Here is an 18,045-nt window from a genome sequence, read left to right as displayed (position 1 = left end):
AATTACTTTTTAAATACATTGAAATATGACAGAGATGCAGCCCTTGGACCTCTTCATGTTCTTTTCTAAATTTTTATTTCATAAACTCCTGTATTTTAAAGGAAACATATAGTTTTGTCTTTGAAAACCCAGCAGAAACAGCATGAAATGGAACTTTGTCCTATCCCATTACAAACTGGCCCAATTTTTTTTTCCTTGAACCATCCCTATTCCAGAGAGACAAAACAAAACAAAAACCAATCCCAAATGTATGACATAATGATCTGTATTAGTAACACCTGGTGAACAATCTAACCATTCAACAACAGAAGGTTATTATGTTAAAACTGTTTTGTGTAACACAATAAAATGTGTACAGTTATGTGAAATAAAGTATCTGAAGATGTACTGGATCTAAATAAAGACTCCCACCTAAAGAAACTTGCATTTAATGCCTAAAGGGAGATCAAGGAAGTTTGATATTGAGTTAGAAGCAGATTAATCTAGTTACACTCCTACTGAAACCAAAAGGATTTAAATCATGATCACATTTATTTCAATGAGAACTAAGTACAACTAACCTACCTATCTTTACATTTTTAATAAATGCTGAAAATATGAGCTGGAAAAAGATGTCCAGCTTCTTCCTGCTTGTGAGAACAAGCAGTGAAACCACTTATTATATTTATTTACTTATTATATTATATTTCAGTGAGCAGAAGTGAGTAATGTTAACAACTTCCAGGATATGAAGGGTCATATTTCACAGTAAAAAGATGATATTCGGCTGAATTTCACAAGTTACACAGCACCTTATTACCACTTAAATACTTTCTCATTATGAGATGAAAAAGTGGTTTCTTTTATCAGTAAACTGAAACAACAAAATAAGTTTCTCCTACCATTTGATATAGGCAAGTTTCCAAAGGTTGTTGATCATCATATGAAATGTCAATTACTTGTATACATCCAGGGATAGCTCAGTTGGTAGAGCATGAAACTCTCAGGGTTTTGAGTTCAAGCCCCATGTTGGGTAAAATATTCCTGCACTGCAGAGGGTGAGACTAGACAACCTTTGTGCTCCCCTCCTATTCCTCAATTCTATGATTCTAGGTCGGAACCTATGAAATATTCCCCTCTTTTAAAAAAGCCAAGTTGTCCTTTTAAGCAAGCAGCTGTAACACAAACTCACAAAACATGATATATGTGTGGAACCTTTTGTGATACCATCTGTTTTTATTGCATGCAACTTACTAATATATTGCAAGGAAGAATTATGAACCATTTTTAATCTACTTTTGTAAGCTACTGGGATAATTTTAGGGAAAGCTTTTGTGATTTGTTTGAAAAACAAAAGTAATTCTTACCTAGAAGAAAACTGAATTAGTGCATTTTGGAGAGCTTGCCTGATTTCAAGAAGAAAAGATTCATCGTCACTTAGTGTGTAATACCAATACTGGACATAGTCACGCAAGGAAAACTGGATAACCTAAAATTGTATAAAATTAGATAAACAAAGTATTAAAACATTCATGTGTGTAATTGTTTCTACATTATCTGAAAATTGTGCTAAACAAATAATGCTTATAAGGGCTGAAGTTGTGATGCTGGACTGGTTCACACAACACAGTAAACCAAAGTTCACACAACTTTGTAGTGTGTTCCCCTCCTTCCTGCTAGCATTTGGAGAAAAAGAACTATGATCCTTGGCTTAGCATTAACCTCAATCTGTAGCCAAGGTTTGTTCTTGGGTTGCTGACCATAGAGTGTTAGGAGCAAAACAACCCTCGATGAACAAGCAGTTAGAACCAAAAGCCCCATCCTAGGTGTCATTACAATAACTTATCAACTGTGGTTCATCATAACATGCAAATGAAGCCATAATTGTGCGACACAATTGTCATTCAGAATGTGAGAAATTCGGAACACTAACATGAATCGCAATTCTGGGTGTGCTCATGATCACAAGCACACTGCAAAGCTCTCCTGCTGCTGGTCACTGAACACATTGGCTCAAGAGTACCTTTCGTGTTCTGGATCATAGCCACTTGCTTAAATAAAGGCTCAGACCTTAATTAGGCTTATCAGAGTGAGGGTTTTTTTGCCCTTATCTTGATTTACTTAAAATCAGGTTGGTTACAGTTGCATTTATACAGGGACTCTTGGTAGAGTACAACAAGGGAGAAGGAATGTTTGTGCAGGAGAGAGAAGGAACATGTGTTGCATGATTTCACAAGTCCACTCCCTAAATGTCTAGTTTATTCTACATCTCTGTTACATGAGAATACTGATAAACTTTTTCTGACTAAAGTAGCAGTTAGTGCATTTTTAAACATGGCAAACTTCACAATTCCTTTCCTCAAACCTACAGTGAACTGTGGCCACAGGTACCTATGATGTAAAACTGCCATCAATAGTGTTTTCCAAATCTTACAAATAGCACCACAAGGCTTACTTTGCTTTTGATTTTAATTCCACAAATCTTAGAATTAAGCACTTACATAAAGGGGTTATGTTCTCATTAACAACAACAATATATGAAAGCTTGCTGTTGTTAATGAGAGCTTAAATGCCTTATGTGTTTTGCAACAGTAGAGAATAATAAGGGGGGGGGGGAATCAAAGCTTGAAATGTTAAGACAAAACAGCAAACAGTAAATTACGCTTTAAATCTCCAGATATCCAAACTAATCTCAGTATTTGTCTAGGAATGATGTCAAGGACTCAAAGACACCAGGTCATGAAATCCACCCAGTGCTAAGGGAAATTTACCACCCCTCTACAAAAACATACAAACTACCCCCCCAACACACACACACTATACAGAAGTTTCCCCTTAGCTAATGAGTACAAAAAGTACAAAAGTATTTTTCCCTCAGTAATCATGCTGCTTGCAAGCTTTGAAAGGTTTTGGAAAAACCAGCAAAACTATTTTGCATTTTGAGTATGACCCAGGGCAAGCCTTGCGTACATGTCCTCTTTCCTTCTCTTACTTAAAGTGGAAATAAAGGAGATTAGAAATCTCCATATCTGTTTGCAGCAAATTATAGTTTACAGCTTGGTCTGGGATCTTAGTTTTCTTTAACCATAGTTTGTTGAGTTTGGATTAAAGAGCAAACTGTGGTTTGCTGCAAAAAAAAGGGGGGGCATGGAAGCTTCTAATCCCCTCCCCTCATAAATGGAGAAGGGATAAGCAGAGTAGGGAGTGTGCAAATTAAAAATTCATGCCTGTTCCTATCACTGCATTTTATAATTGATTGGAATGGTTAACATATATTTTAGCCCTGATAAAGAGTTCTGCTCAAAATTCATAGAGCATTTGACTCTTTTTGGAGGGGGTGGGGAACCATTTATTAAATATTTATGTCCTCCTTTACATCCACAAGTGCATTTCCTCAAGGGTGCAGCACATGTCCTTTCAAAGTATGAATTTACATTAAATATAATGTAAATATAATACAGTGTCAGAAAGACTTTAATTTTTCAAGTTCTAAAAACCAGGAAGCAAGCAAGAGTAGTGATATACATTCCTTAATTGAGGAAACCACAATTCAATTCTAGATCTTGCTTGATGCTTCTGCAGTTCTGCGCTAGTTCTGTGCTATCTGTTTCTGGTTACATACATTAACCATGTCTGGGGCAAAGACCGTAAGTAAACAGTAATCATCGTCCGCCCCTTCCCCCTACCCTCCACTTCAACCAAAACAACCAAAGTCTACCTGGTGATAATTCAGAGCATAATCTAAGCATGTAGAATGACTGACTATAAACCATACATATTTTATAGTTGGCTTGTTTAGCAACTAAAAACTGTTTCAGACCATAGTTTAGCATTACATGTAAACCAGCTCTTTTAGTAAGACCTTTTGAAGTGGACCCACAACAAGGAATGCAAAAACAATCCGGACAAGGTATGATTTAGCCAGTTTATTCTTATATTTTAAACCCAGTTTTCTTCCATCTTGCATGCCACCTTGGGCTCCATGTGGTATCTGGCAGACACCAATTCAGGGGCTAGCCAGAAACAGACCTCCTTAGCTTCAGGAAGATGATAGTTTTAGGCACCTTCAGGTTATACTCATGTACTTATGGGGGAAACGTGTTGTATTGGCTATCTACAACTTCAACACATATGTCAATAAATATATGAGACAGATGTGATCCAATGAAAACACTAATAAGTCCTTCCGTTCCTTGGGATAACAGCCAGAAAGTCCAAGCCGCTTCAAAAGGCGCTAACCACATTTAGGACATGATTTCTACCTGATCTATCACCAGAAATAATGTGAAGTGTAAAATGGTCAGAGATATACCATATTCAAATAAATGTGATACAGCCCAGTATGCTCATTATTTCAGCCCCAAGGAGACAAGGAGTAAGAACATATGTGTACTCAATATATACTAGCTTAAAGTTCTCCTATTTCAGCATCCCACAAAAAAATCTTACTATGGCAAATGTCACAGAATATCATGGCTATAGTCTGATTTACAATTAAATTATTTTTCAAAACTTACTTGTTGCAAAGGTTCATCAATTATATAGGCGCCAGTCAACCTCCTATCAATCTTAATAGGCTTGCTTTCCTGTTTCATTTCTTCTATGCACTTTGGGAGAGAATGGACACTTAAGTCAATTCATTAAAAAATTAAATTCTGACACATGCTTATGGTTTACAATGCAAAAAGGATTCAGCAAAGACACACCTACTGGATTTTGTACTTCTGTTTTGTCTATCAGCAACCCTTTGTGTGAGGATACCATATTTAAAAACCACATGGAAGTGCTGTTAAGGATAGCCATGATCAAAATCCGCTGAGATTACAGAGCTTGTAGCAGGTCCAGTGTTAAACAGTGCATTAATGTAGTATAGTTTTCATCAATACATTCAGACAGACACAAAAACAGATTTATATCTAAGCATATTTTAATCAAACTGCAGGAGGACCCGACATTCAAGATTAAGTTTTAGGCAACAGCTTCTAGTTAATCCACTAAAGAGAGCTTCGTTGTTCATACCTTGTCTATCTTAGCAACTTAGAATCTAAACCAAAGGCGGCAAGCTTCCTGCATGTACTACAAGCACAAGCTTTACTTCGCTTTTCAGTCTAAGACTATGAAAGTCCAATTAAGTCAGCTGAAGAAGCAGATGTATCAACTTAAAAAAGATGAAAGGTCTGGAATGGTGATCCTGCCAGGACAGCCAGCAAAAACCACTTTGGGGCTAATTTGCAGAAAATATACATAAAATACAATATTAGAAAAAGAGAGAAAGCTAAACTAAGTGATATGCAAGATGTAATGTTGCATTTAATGTATCTGGGTTTGTTCGTTGCTTTAAAAATAGCAGCTGTGCCGCTCTCCAATCTGGATTAGACCAGACTGAAATAAAGCACTAAACTCCTCTCTACATGCCCCACAGTCCCAAACCAGATCTACCCTGACAGAAATGCTATCACGCATTTCATGCATCATCTTGTTGAAGTTTCAGAGAGAAATCACATGAGAAAAAAAGTCATTTGGGAGTTCACACATATCATCATGTTATTCTGTTTATAAAGTACTTCACAATTCTTACTTTATTTATGACTTCATTTTCAGTATAACCAAAACTGATATATCAACCATCAGCAGAAGTTGTTTAATAACAAAGGGTTTTTTTGGGGGGGTGTTGTTCTTTAAATTGCCTATAATACCTTTTCTTTGGTTGTGGCAGATAGCATGAGCACAGTAAAGTTTGACTTGCGGAGAATAAATTGCGAAAAATAATGCCAGTATATTTTGCTTACCTTAGTAATACCAAACGATGTTGGAGGAAGATAGGAGTGTTCACACCGTTCAAGGTACGTCTCTGAGTTGTTTTTCCCAAACAAGAGTGTTACCACAAAGCCCCTAGAAGAATGAGACTATATTGTAAGTTTCAAACAGTGAGATAATCTACTAACTTTCTAAATAAAAAATAGCCAAAACTTGTTCCCCAAGCCTCCACCCACTCAGTGCTAAATGAATGTTGTTTAAATACTGCAAAAACATTTGTATTAAACAAACTTATTTTCTGGAACACAAATCCTGCTTAACATCTTTGAAGTAACTTCATTCTTGTGAATTTACCAATTCATCCACAGCAAAAGTTAATACAATATGGTATTAACTTATGGTAAGTTATTCATACTTACGTTTTGCTCCTCTCTTTCCAGGCACACCTCTGTGCTTAAAAGCTCTGAAGCAGTCCTCATCCCCCCTGGAGCTTTCCCTGTGAAAACCTGCTCTTTAGAGCTCAATTGGAGCAAACATCAATTTGGGTTTTCTGCAGATTGACATTTGCTCCGACTGAATTTAAAGATGGGACTTTGCAGGCAAAGCTCTGGAGCAGAAGCAACAACAAAAAGGGCACTTGGATACAGAGCTTTTAAGTGCAGACTGAGCCTGGAAGGAATGGAAGTGTGGATAAGCCCTAAGTTGAGCTGCAGCATTCACAGAAAGAAATGGGTTTATAGGAATAGATGAAAATACAACAGAGAAATTATTTATGCATTTAAAGTGATTTCACTTTAACCTGTCTTAAGTAAGCCTTGGGTGAATATGGGTTGTACATTTTCATAATAGTTAATTTGTCCTTGACTGAACTCTTCAATTGAGGCCTCCACACAGTCAAGGTCTGATTGAATTTTATCTCATAATGGGTATAACAATGTGCTATCAAAAAACGTGCAGGTACAGTGAAGTAATTTACTTAAATAAGCTTGATTATCTTGAAAAGAAGAAGAAAGGATGAATAATACTGCCAAACAGATGAATAATAATAACAAGGTTCTTTATCAATGTTCCGTCTTTGCAGACATCAAGAAGCTGGGGACCTATTTAAGTAACTTGTCTTGCTGACTATAATCTCTTTTTGTTTGAGCCTTCTTAAAGGGAACATATTTATCAAAATAGTTCTAATTACACTGCATCGTTCTTAAGTACAATGCTTTCTTTACATATACCAAACACACACAAAATAGCATACTTACCCACCCACGAAGCAGAGAATATAAAATGCAAAGTAAAATATAGCGAATGGTCCAAATGTTATTAGAAAAAGCACGATGCCAAGGCTTCCCCATCCCCATATGGAAAGACTGGTCTGGAATACAATAAGACACAAAACAAGCAATGTTTACATTTTGTATCGGAAACAGTAATAGCCAAATCTCTCCTTACACTTTTGCTACTTAACAAAACAATGTTTCCTTTCTACTGAAATAAATAGATGACAGATAGAGGAAGCCAATTTAGAATAGCTAGGCTTACTTTAACAAGGTCTAGCAGCAGTTATACATAGCTAGTACTGAGAATGAGGGGGTAAAGGGAAGGGTGCATGTTACAGTAGCTTTCTCCCAAACCCTAAACTCCCATTTTTTTAGGGGTGAGTTGAGTCAGACACACATGGAACAGAGAGGCATGTTGGTCCCAGACTTCTTCTAATGCACATTTTAAGCACACACACCCTTCAGACAAACATGTGGCTTTACACAGAAATAAATTCTCTTGAAATTATTGAGACTTCAGTTCCAAGTTATGTTTCAGGAGCAAGGTAGAACACATTCATATGAACGGAATGTATTTTTATTTTAATAACTACAATATGGTTTGCTTTTACGACGAAGAACTGATGATCACTGAGATTCACTGAGAAACAATTAACTCAGATACATTAATGCCGAATAAGGTAATCCACAAATGGATATGCAGACCCTAAGCCTGCCATAGGAGGTGGTCTGAAAAAAAGCTGACCGAATCACCACAGAATGCCAATCACACAGTCGTGATATTTGTCAACAGCTTTCAGCCAGGGGGGTACCATGGGCACAATTATGTTGCTTCTTAAAGGGAAACAAAATTTATTGTGGCCACAACTTACTTTTAAACTATTCTTAACATCCAAAATTTGCAACCATGGTTAGAAGTCAGTTATGGTTTGCCAAAAAAAACCAAAATCAAAACCCAAACCCCAGCACTGGTGACCTAAACAATAAATATTGCTAGCTTCCAAACTGAAAGTGAAAAAGAAATACCTTTGTAAGAAAGAAAGGATGAAGAAAGGAAAAATGAAGAGAGAGAGAGAGAGCGCCAGGCAGGCAGATGTCCAGACGGGAGGGGGAACAATACAAGTCCATGAGATGCTCCTGTGATCTTCCCTAAAGGGGTAGGCCTCATTTTTCTTTTTATTATTTATATTGTACCGTCTATATACACAGAGCTTTATAAAGACAGGTTTGACTGGTCTCTACCTTAGAAGAAAGACAGAAGGGAAACATCAGAGGAACCAGGGGGAAAGAGAGGGCATGGTAAATGGGAAGAATGTGTGATTACTTCAGTTGCACATACTTTAGCTTAGGGCCAAACCAGATGTGACATTAACTGTGTGAAAGGAATCAATGTGCACACTTTGTATTAGGTACTTGGCAGCAGTGGCTTAAACACTCTCTCCTCACTCTCCAAGTCTCCACAATCCCAAACCAGCCCAGACTCCGCTCAGCAAGTGCTGTTTACACTACACAGCATATGCACTTTGGCTGTAATATCACATCAAGTTTGACACTCATTTACAGCAAGGTACTTGGACCAGGAGAATGTTCAAAAAGATTAAATATACTAGGGAAGGGGGTTAAATTGTTCATTCTTGAGGAATCAGGAACTAGCCAGAGATATAACATTACTGGTGCAAAAAACCTAGTTCTAGAATATAGTTGACCAGTTGTGCACACAGGGTAGCGCTTGTTAAACCTTTTTCAGCCCAAGGGGCCGTTCCTTCATGGACAACCTTCTGGGGGCCACATACCAGTGAAGGGTGTGGCCACAGACAATGGATGTGACTTTTACCTGTATATAAAAATCCCAAGGGCCAGAAGGCCTGGATACTCTCATTTGGTCCCCTGGCCAGATGTTCCCTACTCTGTGCTAAAGGTTGAACTTGGTCAGGTCAGTTGAACTTGGTTGGAGTATAATTAAATGCTAGTTAATTCTTCCACCAAGATCACTGGGCTCACAGACCTTTAATTTGGCACCATTATTTCATTAGTGTGTGAGAAAATGCTGCAATATAAAACATAGTTATGACTGCTATACAGAATTCTGTACAGACTTCTCTTCCCTTCTCCTTCCCTCTTTTCAAATGCAATCCCTGAGGGGAAGGGGGTGGAGTGAAAGCAAAACTGCAAGTCTTTGGATGCATCAGAGGTTTATCTAGGTTAGTTATGTCACTTAAGAGTTAGGATGCCAGCAGCAGCACAGCCTTTACTGTAAGAGATGTTTATGCTGCTAGTGTGCTTACTTAGCCTTAATATTGCAAGGATTTGTAAGATATACATCTTACAATATCCCAAAGCAAACATATTCCTCAGAACTGTGATACGCATGAAAACCATATCTCTCTCTCTTTTTCTTTTTTAAGAAAATGGGAATATGAGCACCTAGGGACTTCAGTACACTTTAATGCTTACTAATTAAAATAATTATTGTACGTTCACTGGTAAATGTCAACACTACCTTCTCTACACAAGGTGCTTGTGGGCAATATGGTTGTTTTTCTTACTTTTTTTAAAAAAAATAGCCCTTTTAACAGCAAGAGAGAACCCAGCTCTGCATTAAACAGAATCATAGAATCAGAGTTTGAAGGGACCCTAGGACTAATCTAGTCTAACCCACTGCAATGTGCACACACAGCAAAATTCCAAGACTGGGGGCAATGCAGAAAGGATCCGGGATAATCTCATAATGTTTGAGAATAAAGAAAGAGAAACAAACTTCTGCTGGAACTTCTGGGCAAATTTCACCATGCTATTTCACTGAATAGTGCCTGGCTTCCCCAGTAGCAAAAGTAGGATCAAGTTGCTCCTAGAAAGAAAGCTAGAGCAATCAGTCTTTTTTTCTGCAAGACAGATAACTGAACTGTGAGCGATAGAGCTTATTTAGATGGAGCCAGCTCACTAAAAATAGAGCACACAAATCTATAAATAATTTCATGCAAAGCACAACAGAAACCATTAATTGGGCTACTGTAGGATGTGAAACTTGCCACATATGAAAATGAAGAGGAAAGATGTTCTATATAGTTTTAGTAACACATAAATGGGGGTGGGAGATATCTACAGCAGAATTGTCTTCATCATGATTGACTTTATTTCAAGCACTAGGTGCCCAGGCTACTGCTGCTTTTCATTTTTCCAGGGACACTGTCGACTCGTGGAACTCACTACCCCTTGCCTAAATTGCTACATTATGTAAGGAAGACAGCATTGCTTATCAAAGGGTGATAATCCCAACCTCATAGCCTAGCCTAGGCCCTAGCCTCTTTCCCTCAAATATAGAGCCTCAATGTCTGGATTCAGTTATTTCAGGCTACAGTAGGCAAATTCATTTTCTCTGCACACAGCATATAAAGGAGAAGATATATTCCGACTACGATTTTGTTCCCCATTCTCAGGAGATATATATGAGAAAGAAACAGTCAAGCACTAAATCTCCCATCTTAGCTGAAACAGTACAGTGAAACAAAAGCAACATAGCACGATATGTACTTCTGCTCCCAATATGCACACATTAGCTTCAGGCGCTGAGACAATCCTGAAGGTCTGGTCACTAGACTGAATGCACAACATAAACACAGCAGCATCTGTTGTCCCTGCTATACCAGATCTTACCACATAGCCATAAACCAAATTGGACCACAGAAAAAGCAAAGAGAAAAGGTGAGTGCGTACATACTCTTGCGAAGAGAACATTTGAACTTAGACTAATCCTTCTCATTTCCAAGCCAAGAGATAAAGATCACTCAGGTGCGGTTTATTGGTTAAGTAGATTATTTCTATTTTGAGTTTTACTAGTGTCACATTACTAAAAGTGGGGTTTCAAAACACACGTCACAATGCTACCAAAGTTAAGTACCTTATATCTACACTGAAAAACATGTTGAACTCTCCCATTGAAATCACTGGAGCTTACAAATGGTTCATTCATAGATATAGATAGCTATAATATCACCATTCAGCTATAATCCCAGGACAGTTTATAAAACCCCCTGAAAGTTAAAATCAGCTAAAAGCCATAACATTATAAAAGCAACATCATTAAAAGTGCCACTTAAAAGCTCAGGAAAATGAAAATTACTTTTCCTGGTGCTAAAAGAATAATAAAGTGAGAGTTAGTGCATTCAATATAGCAAAGCATAATGCAATCATAATCCCCAGTCCCCATTAATAATGTGACAGCGTTTTTATGAACAAACTGTAGTTTCCAAACAGTATTCAAAAGTAGCCCCAGGTTTAGAACATTATATTGGTCTAACCTGCAAGTTATCAGAGCATGGATAACTGAGGCCAGGCAATCTCTGATCACATAGGCTGGTCCCTTACCTTTCCCGCCCCGACCTGGCCACAGTGATCCATGCAACGGTCACCTCCAGGCTTGATCACTGTAATTCGCTCTACGTGGGGCTGCCCTTGAAGCTGTCCCGGAAACTCCAGCGGGTGCAGGATGCTGCAGCGAGGCTCCCCATCTGCCATGGGAGCATATTCACCCAGTGCTTTTCTAGCTGCACTGGCTCCCGGTGGAGTACAGGGTCAGATTTAAGATGCTGGTTTTGACCTTTAAAGCCCTTCACGGCCTAGGTACCCTCGTACCTACGGGACTGTTGGAGTAGGAACTTAACAGGTTAAGTTTGTCCCATGATGCCTCAACATTCTGACGTCAACTTTAGAAGCTGGGAGGAGTTTTCTGTTCTCTCTTGGTTGCTGAGAGGAAAGGACGCGTTTTGCCATGTCTGCAAGGAGTCCTGGAGAGTTTTGAGAAATGTCGCAATAAACAACTGTAAATAGACACAAAAGAAGGCTCTGTGTGTCTGTGGGAAGCAACGTGACAGCTTTGACCGCTGTGTTCACTCTGCTAGCCGTGACCAGAGGAAGCAAGAACGCGCAGCTGAAGGAAGCGTGCCGGGCTGTTGTTAAAAGCTAAGTTGGGTCGTAAACCCATTAGCCGGTCACGGTAAATAAAAACATTCACAGGTTATGGAAGCCATAAATCACCGCTTGTAAAGCTGTCGCTGGGGCTGCTGGAATGCTTTGAAGTTCTGCGTTCGGAGGCAGTGGCGCTGACGGAAGCGGGGCCTGTGTCTGAAGCAAGCAAGCAAGCTGCGAGACGCTGTTGCTGGATGCTGTGTTGCCAGGAATCGTTTCTCTATGGACAGAAAGCCTGTTGGAAAAAGGCTGCTTAGAGCTGAGAGCTGTGCCTAGCGTTTGAAGGCAAGCTGATGCCGATGCCTGAGACAGCTTTGAGTCCTGCCTGAAGTGGTGAGGCAGACGATCTCAGCTGGGAGCTAACCTGCTAGACCGGGAGCTGGAGAGCGGCTGTTTGTTTACGTGAGTACGCTGGGCCCCGGGGGAAGATGGCAGATGGCCAGGAGGTGATTCAAGCTCCGTTTGAACAGCTTGAGGAACTCACCGCCCAAGCGTGGAATACCTGGGCAAGATGGGTGAGAGCGTGGTTTATAGCCACGGAGGTTTGGGACATTTCCCAGAGGGAACCAGTGCAACTGGTGGACAGAGATGCAGGAAGGCTGCAGTCTGCTTCTCTGGAGGAGAAAATGCAGAGGGAGAAAGCTGAGAGAGCTGAGATCTGCATGTTGAAAGCGAGCGTACACGCTAAGCTGTTGCCGTGTTTGGAAGGCATTGAGTCAGCCGGTGAAGCCTGGAAGGTGCTGAGGAGTTTGTGTCAAAGCTCAGCAGGAGGCCAGAAGCAGGAGGGTGCCGAGGGCTCAGCCAGAAGCCCTGAATCTACAGCCTCACGGAGTGCTGTTGGAAGTGTTGGGGGGGCAGAGAAGCCCAAAAGCAAGTTTGGAAAAGTTTCCACTGCGTATGCTGAGGGGCAGTGCTTTTCCAGGAGGGGCGGAGCTGATGTCCCGGAAGCTATGCTAGCCGAGAGCTCACCCCAGTACTTTTCCACTCGTCGTTGCTACGTGTGTAATTCTCCAGAACATCTGCGAAGAAATTGCCCCCACCGGAGCAAGGAGGCAAGGCAGGATGTTGTCAAGGTCAACTCACATGGGAACCAGTCGGGTTACCATGGAAATCAGCCTGGGAAAGGAGCCAGGCGAGCAACTGAGTCTGGTGGACGTGACGACCAGGGGAAGATTTATCAAATAACTGCTAGTATGGCATTGTTTGAGAACAGCTGTGAGAAAAGCTCTGAGTTTTGTTTTGTTATAGACTCTGCAGCTAATCATAATTTGATTCCAGAGACACCTGCTGTCGAGAAGTGGGACTGCACGGCAATTCCTGCCGGGAGAACTGTACTGTTTGCAAATGAACAGAGAAATAATGTGACTAATGCTGTAAATTTGCATTTTTGTGTTTTACAGGAAACGTTGGAGTGTTGTACTGTTCCTGGGATGCAACGCTGTCTTTTATCTGTGCCTTATTTACTGAAAAAGGGATTTACGGTTTGTTTTCAGGGTGAAACCTGCACAATCTCCAAAGGAGGGAGGATGCTTGCCAAGGTTAAAAAGGGGCAGAATGATCTTTTCATTCTTAAAACGTCTCTGGAGGGTGAGGGGAAGGTTGAGAAAGCACAAGCCCTGTGTGCTGAAATTCCCGCTCATGTGTCATGTGCTCATGTCTGGCATGCTAGAACAGCTCATGGTTCTGTAGAAGAACTACAGATTCTACCCGAGGTCGCTAACGGTTGTCACATTGTCGAATGTGGATGTGTCATAGATTGTGAAGCATGCAGACAGGCAAAGGTGAAAGGGTACAGTTACCCAGTACACACTGAGAGGGTACACACCAAATCCTTTGAAATGGTTCACATAGATCTGATGGGTCCTGTAAAGGAACCAAGTCTGGGAGGGTCAAGGTTTCTGCTGACAATGCAGGATAGCTTTACGCAGAACACCTGGACTCACGGTCTTAAATCCAAGGAAGAGGCAGCACAACTGATCAAAAGTTGGGTAGAGGAAGTGGAACTAAGGTTTTCCACCAAAGTGCAAGCTGTCACAAGTGACAGAGGAGCTGAGTTTACAGGATCTGCTTTGCAGAGGTTCTTTCACAAGAAAGGGATACGTCACACAGTGACTTCACCCAATCAGAGGGGGTGGGCTGAGCTAAGATGTGAAGCTCTGGTTAAGACTGCAAAGGTGTTGCTGACAGATTCTGGGTTGCCACCAAAGTTTTGGCTGGAGGCAATCAGGTATGTAAGCTTCACCTGGAATCGTACCTACAATTCAATGGTAGGTGACACACCATTTGGTTTGTTGCATGGCAGAAAACCCCAGATTCATTTTTTGCGCAAGTTTGGTTCGCACGCGTCTGTGCCAGTGCCTGAGGTTTTGCAAGGGCCAGATGGATCCAAGTTCCGGAAAATGATCTTCTGTGGGTATGAGCCAGCAGCACGTGCATGGAGGTTTGCTTTCCCTTCAGGTGATCAGAGTAAGTTGCTGATCAGCAAACACGCTGAGTTCTATGAACAGGATGTAAGGTCAAAGACTCCTGTTGGGCGTGATGTTCTCTCAGAATGTCTTTCAGATTCTGAGGAGGAAGAAGAGGCTGAGTCTGCTAATGACGACCAGGTCACAGACCAAGGTCTGGAGCAGGGTGGGGCATCTCCACAAGTTGTTAAAAGGGAGGTCAAGAGTGAGCCTAGTTCTCCGGTAAGTGTAAGGGAGAAGATTCGAAGTCGTTATAAGTCAGAGGGGGAATCCTGGGATGCTGAGGACACACCTGCTGGTGATGTTGTGTCAAGGGAAACATCTGAGTTTGTGCCCAGACGGTCAAGTCGCACAACGAAGGGTATTCCACCTGAAAGATATCAGGCCACTGGTGCGTGGATAAGTTTCGCACAGTGTGAACCTGAGAGTTATGTGGTAAATCCGCATGTTTTGTCAGAATGTGACGCAAGAGGGGGTGTTGGAGTAGGAACTTAACAGGTTAAGTTTGTCCCATGATGCCTCAACATTCTGACGTCAACTTTAGAAGCTGGGAGGAGTTTTCTGTTCTCTCTTGGTTGCTGAGAGGAAAGGACGCGTTTTGCCATGTCTGCAAGGAGTCCTGGAGAGTTTTGAGAAATGTCGCAATAAACAACTGTAAATAGACACAAAAGAAGGCTCTGTGTGTCTGTGGGAAGCAACGTGACAGCTTTGACCGCTGTGTTCACTCTGCTAGCCGTGACCAGAGGAAGCAAGAACGCGCAGCTGAAGGAAGCGTGCCGGGCTGTTGTTAAAAGCTAAGTTGGGTCGTAAACCCATTAGCCGGTCACGGTAAATAAAAACATTCACAGGACCGCCTCTCCCGGTATGCCCCACGGAGAGCCTCAAGGTCCATAAATAGCAACACCCTAGTGGTCCCGGGCCCTAAGGAAGTTAGATTAGCTTCAACCAGAGCCAGGGCCTTTTCAACTCTGGCTCCGGCCTGGTGGAACGCTCTGCCTCATGAGACCAGGGCCCTGCAGGATCTGATTTCTTTCTGCAGGGCCTGTAAGACAGAGTTGTTCCGCCTGGCCTTTGGTTTGGAGCCAATTTGATTCCCTTCCCCTCTTTCTTTTTTCTTTTCCTTTCTCCTCCTGCGATGAGACTACATTTTAATGTTTCAATATTTTAATGTTGTATTTTAATTTTGTTTTTAAGTTGTATTCATTCAACTTATTTTTATTATTGCTTGTTAGCCGCCCTGAGCCCGGCCTTGGCTGGGAAGGGTGGGGTATAAATAAAACTTATTATTATTATTATTATTATTATTATTATTATTATTATTAATCTAGCTGCAGCCCTGAACTGGTAAAAGACAGGCCTTGCTCTTTAAAAGCAGAGCAGGAGGGGCATGTCAAGTGTTGGGACAATGCCTTTGCTTAGAACTTTGCTTAAGAACTGTTGCACTGTATATCCTGTACTTGGTGGTGATACTGTTTGCTGATGTTATCAATAAAGCTTTTGGGATTTGCTTAGCCAAGCAACTTTCGTCTGAGGGTGGGAGCCTGGACATTAACAATCCTGTTTGTAAAAGTCATTTGTATTGACTCTAGAAGCAATTTGTTCTAAATCTTGCAAGCTTTTCTTCATTCTGGTAGAGAAGACTACTGTAGGAGCAATATCTACCAATGGCCTACTGTAGAGATCAGAGCTAATCTAGGCCCATGACCACTAGCTGACCCCTCATAATTCTAGACTAGAAGTAGAAGAACTGGGTGGTCATAACAATGGCTCTTTCTGCAGACCACTTGGGAGAGTGGGGTATCTTTCATTCTTTACTAAAACACATAATCAAGTAAAATCAGTTGCTAAACCGCTAACTTCTTCAAGTTTATACATAAGATAATGGGAACTTAACTGTGGCAGTCAATCAGTTCCTCTTAATATTATAACAATATTTGCTATCATTACCTCTTAGTCTGCTGGGGACAGGGAGCAAGAGAACACTTCCTCTCTTTGACCAAAGATCCTGAAATAACATCTGGAGACAAAATGCACCTCATTTCCACAGTCCAAACTACAATATACACTTTATAAGTGCTCAACTTTCTCCATCTAGATTGCAAGCAACTCCAAAAACATATTTTAAAACCCTGTGTTTCATAATCATTCATATAGTAATTTGGAAACAGTACTAAAACAAAAAATCTTAATGAGGAACTATCCTATTCAATTTTAAGATCTTATTCTTTGTTATAGGTTATATTTCTTATCTTCCCTTTATTCAAAAAGAAGAGGCAACAAGTGAAGGAGTACTTTAGAATCCATGTATGGTTTACCATTTAAATTGATTATTCCCAGAAGGAAGTAAAATTTGTTTATCAACAATAAATGGGAGATAGTACACTATAGGGAACTAAGGGATGTTTTGGGGAAATGCTAACACATTTTGTCCAAGGCTGGAAATGACAGATGGATCTTGAACAAGTTGGGACTCCAGCAAGAGTAAAATACTCAGAAAACAGGACATTTTACAATGTTGGTCTAGAACTGAACTGAAAAGAATAGCCCTGTTGGATCTGGCCAATGGCTCTTCCTAGTCCAGCATCCCTGTTCTCACAGTGGCCAACCAGATGCCCATAGGAGACCTGCAAGCAGAACTTGAGCACAAAGGCACTCTCCCCACCTGCCATTTCCAAAAACTGGCATTAAAAGTGATGTACGCCTCTCAGTAACATGTCACTTTGTTTTATGCCCTGCAGCTGCAGAAAAATAATTTTGTTTCCTGGTAGATTCTTCTCACCTTCCCACAGAGTATACTATGCAGGTATGACGTGGGCCCAAATAAGATTGCTTTTTACTAGCTGGCTGAAGAAGAAACCAGTGTTTTCTTAAACTTGTAGGCACAGAACACAAACATCTTATTCCCAAAACTATGGTAACAATGTTGACCATTGACTTTTGCACATATCTGCATTCCAATTAAACTTTTTATCAGAAAAAGTTTCTATCTCATTCTCCTTCCATCTCAAGAATTATTGAAGTGCTTGTAAGTCATCGAGTCAAACATATCCAGATTAATGGTTTAAGGTGGCTTCTTACAACGTAGCATTCTTCGACACAGGAATGCTTCTAGAAAATTCCCACAGAAGCAGTTCATTTTTTTGGGGGGGGGGACCTTTTGTTAGAATTGAACATCTCCATAGATCCACCCCCCCAAAGCTTGAGAGATCCAGAATACTAATCTTGCATTCTATTTTTAAATCTGTCTTTCACAGAAAACAGAATGGTTGATTAATTTTAACAACTTGCATGTTGGGTTGTACTCTTTCCTGCTGTCATGGGGACAGTATCAGGAGATATTTAAAACATCTGAAGGTGCAAATATATATGACAAAACTGGTTGTGACATGTACAATGAGTTATATTTCTCAAGAGATGTGCTAAAAGTATGAACAACTTTTGAACTTATAATAAACACAGACACTAAGGCACATGCCTGCATATTTCAAGGATCACCAGTACTGCACAAATGTATTTGACTCTTAAATAAAGCCCTGCAATAGAACTTTAATCCCTAGAGAATTCCCAAATAAGGCCAGTAGAGCTAGAGATAAATATTCATCTTT

At 40.5% G+C, this 18,045-nt stretch overlaps 1 protein-coding gene across 3 annotated transcripts in view; it reads right to left on the bottom strand.

Annotated features, from left to right (window-relative positions):
- SNX13 (sorting nexin 13) overlaps positions 1-18,045 on the bottom strand; it is a 68,750-nt gene that overhangs the window by 35,225 nt on the left and 15,480 nt on the right. For all 3 annotated transcript variants that reach the window (XM_082193903.1, XM_082193904.1, XM_082193902.1), the window contains 4 exons: positions 6,993-7,105; positions 5,769-5,871; positions 4,497-4,586; positions 1,347-1,468 (listed from right to left, as the gene is read on the bottom strand). In XM_082193903.1, coding sequence (XP_082050029.1) covers positions 1,347-1,468; positions 4,497-4,586; positions 5,769-5,871; positions 6,993-7,105 — 428 coding nt within the window. Of the gene's footprint in view, positions 1-1,346; positions 1,469-4,496; positions 4,587-5,768; positions 5,872-6,992; positions 7,106-18,045 lie in introns of those variants that run through there.

This window comes from Podarcis vaucheri, assembly GCF_965113315.1.
Source record: "Podarcis vaucheri genome assembly, chromosome: 12".
Lineage (NCBI taxonomy): Eukaryota > Metazoa > Chordata > Lepidosauria > Squamata > Lacertidae > Podarcis > Podarcis vaucheri.
The sequence above is the reverse complement of the archived record's forward strand: the minus strand, read 5'-3'. Positions and strand labels throughout refer to the sequence as shown.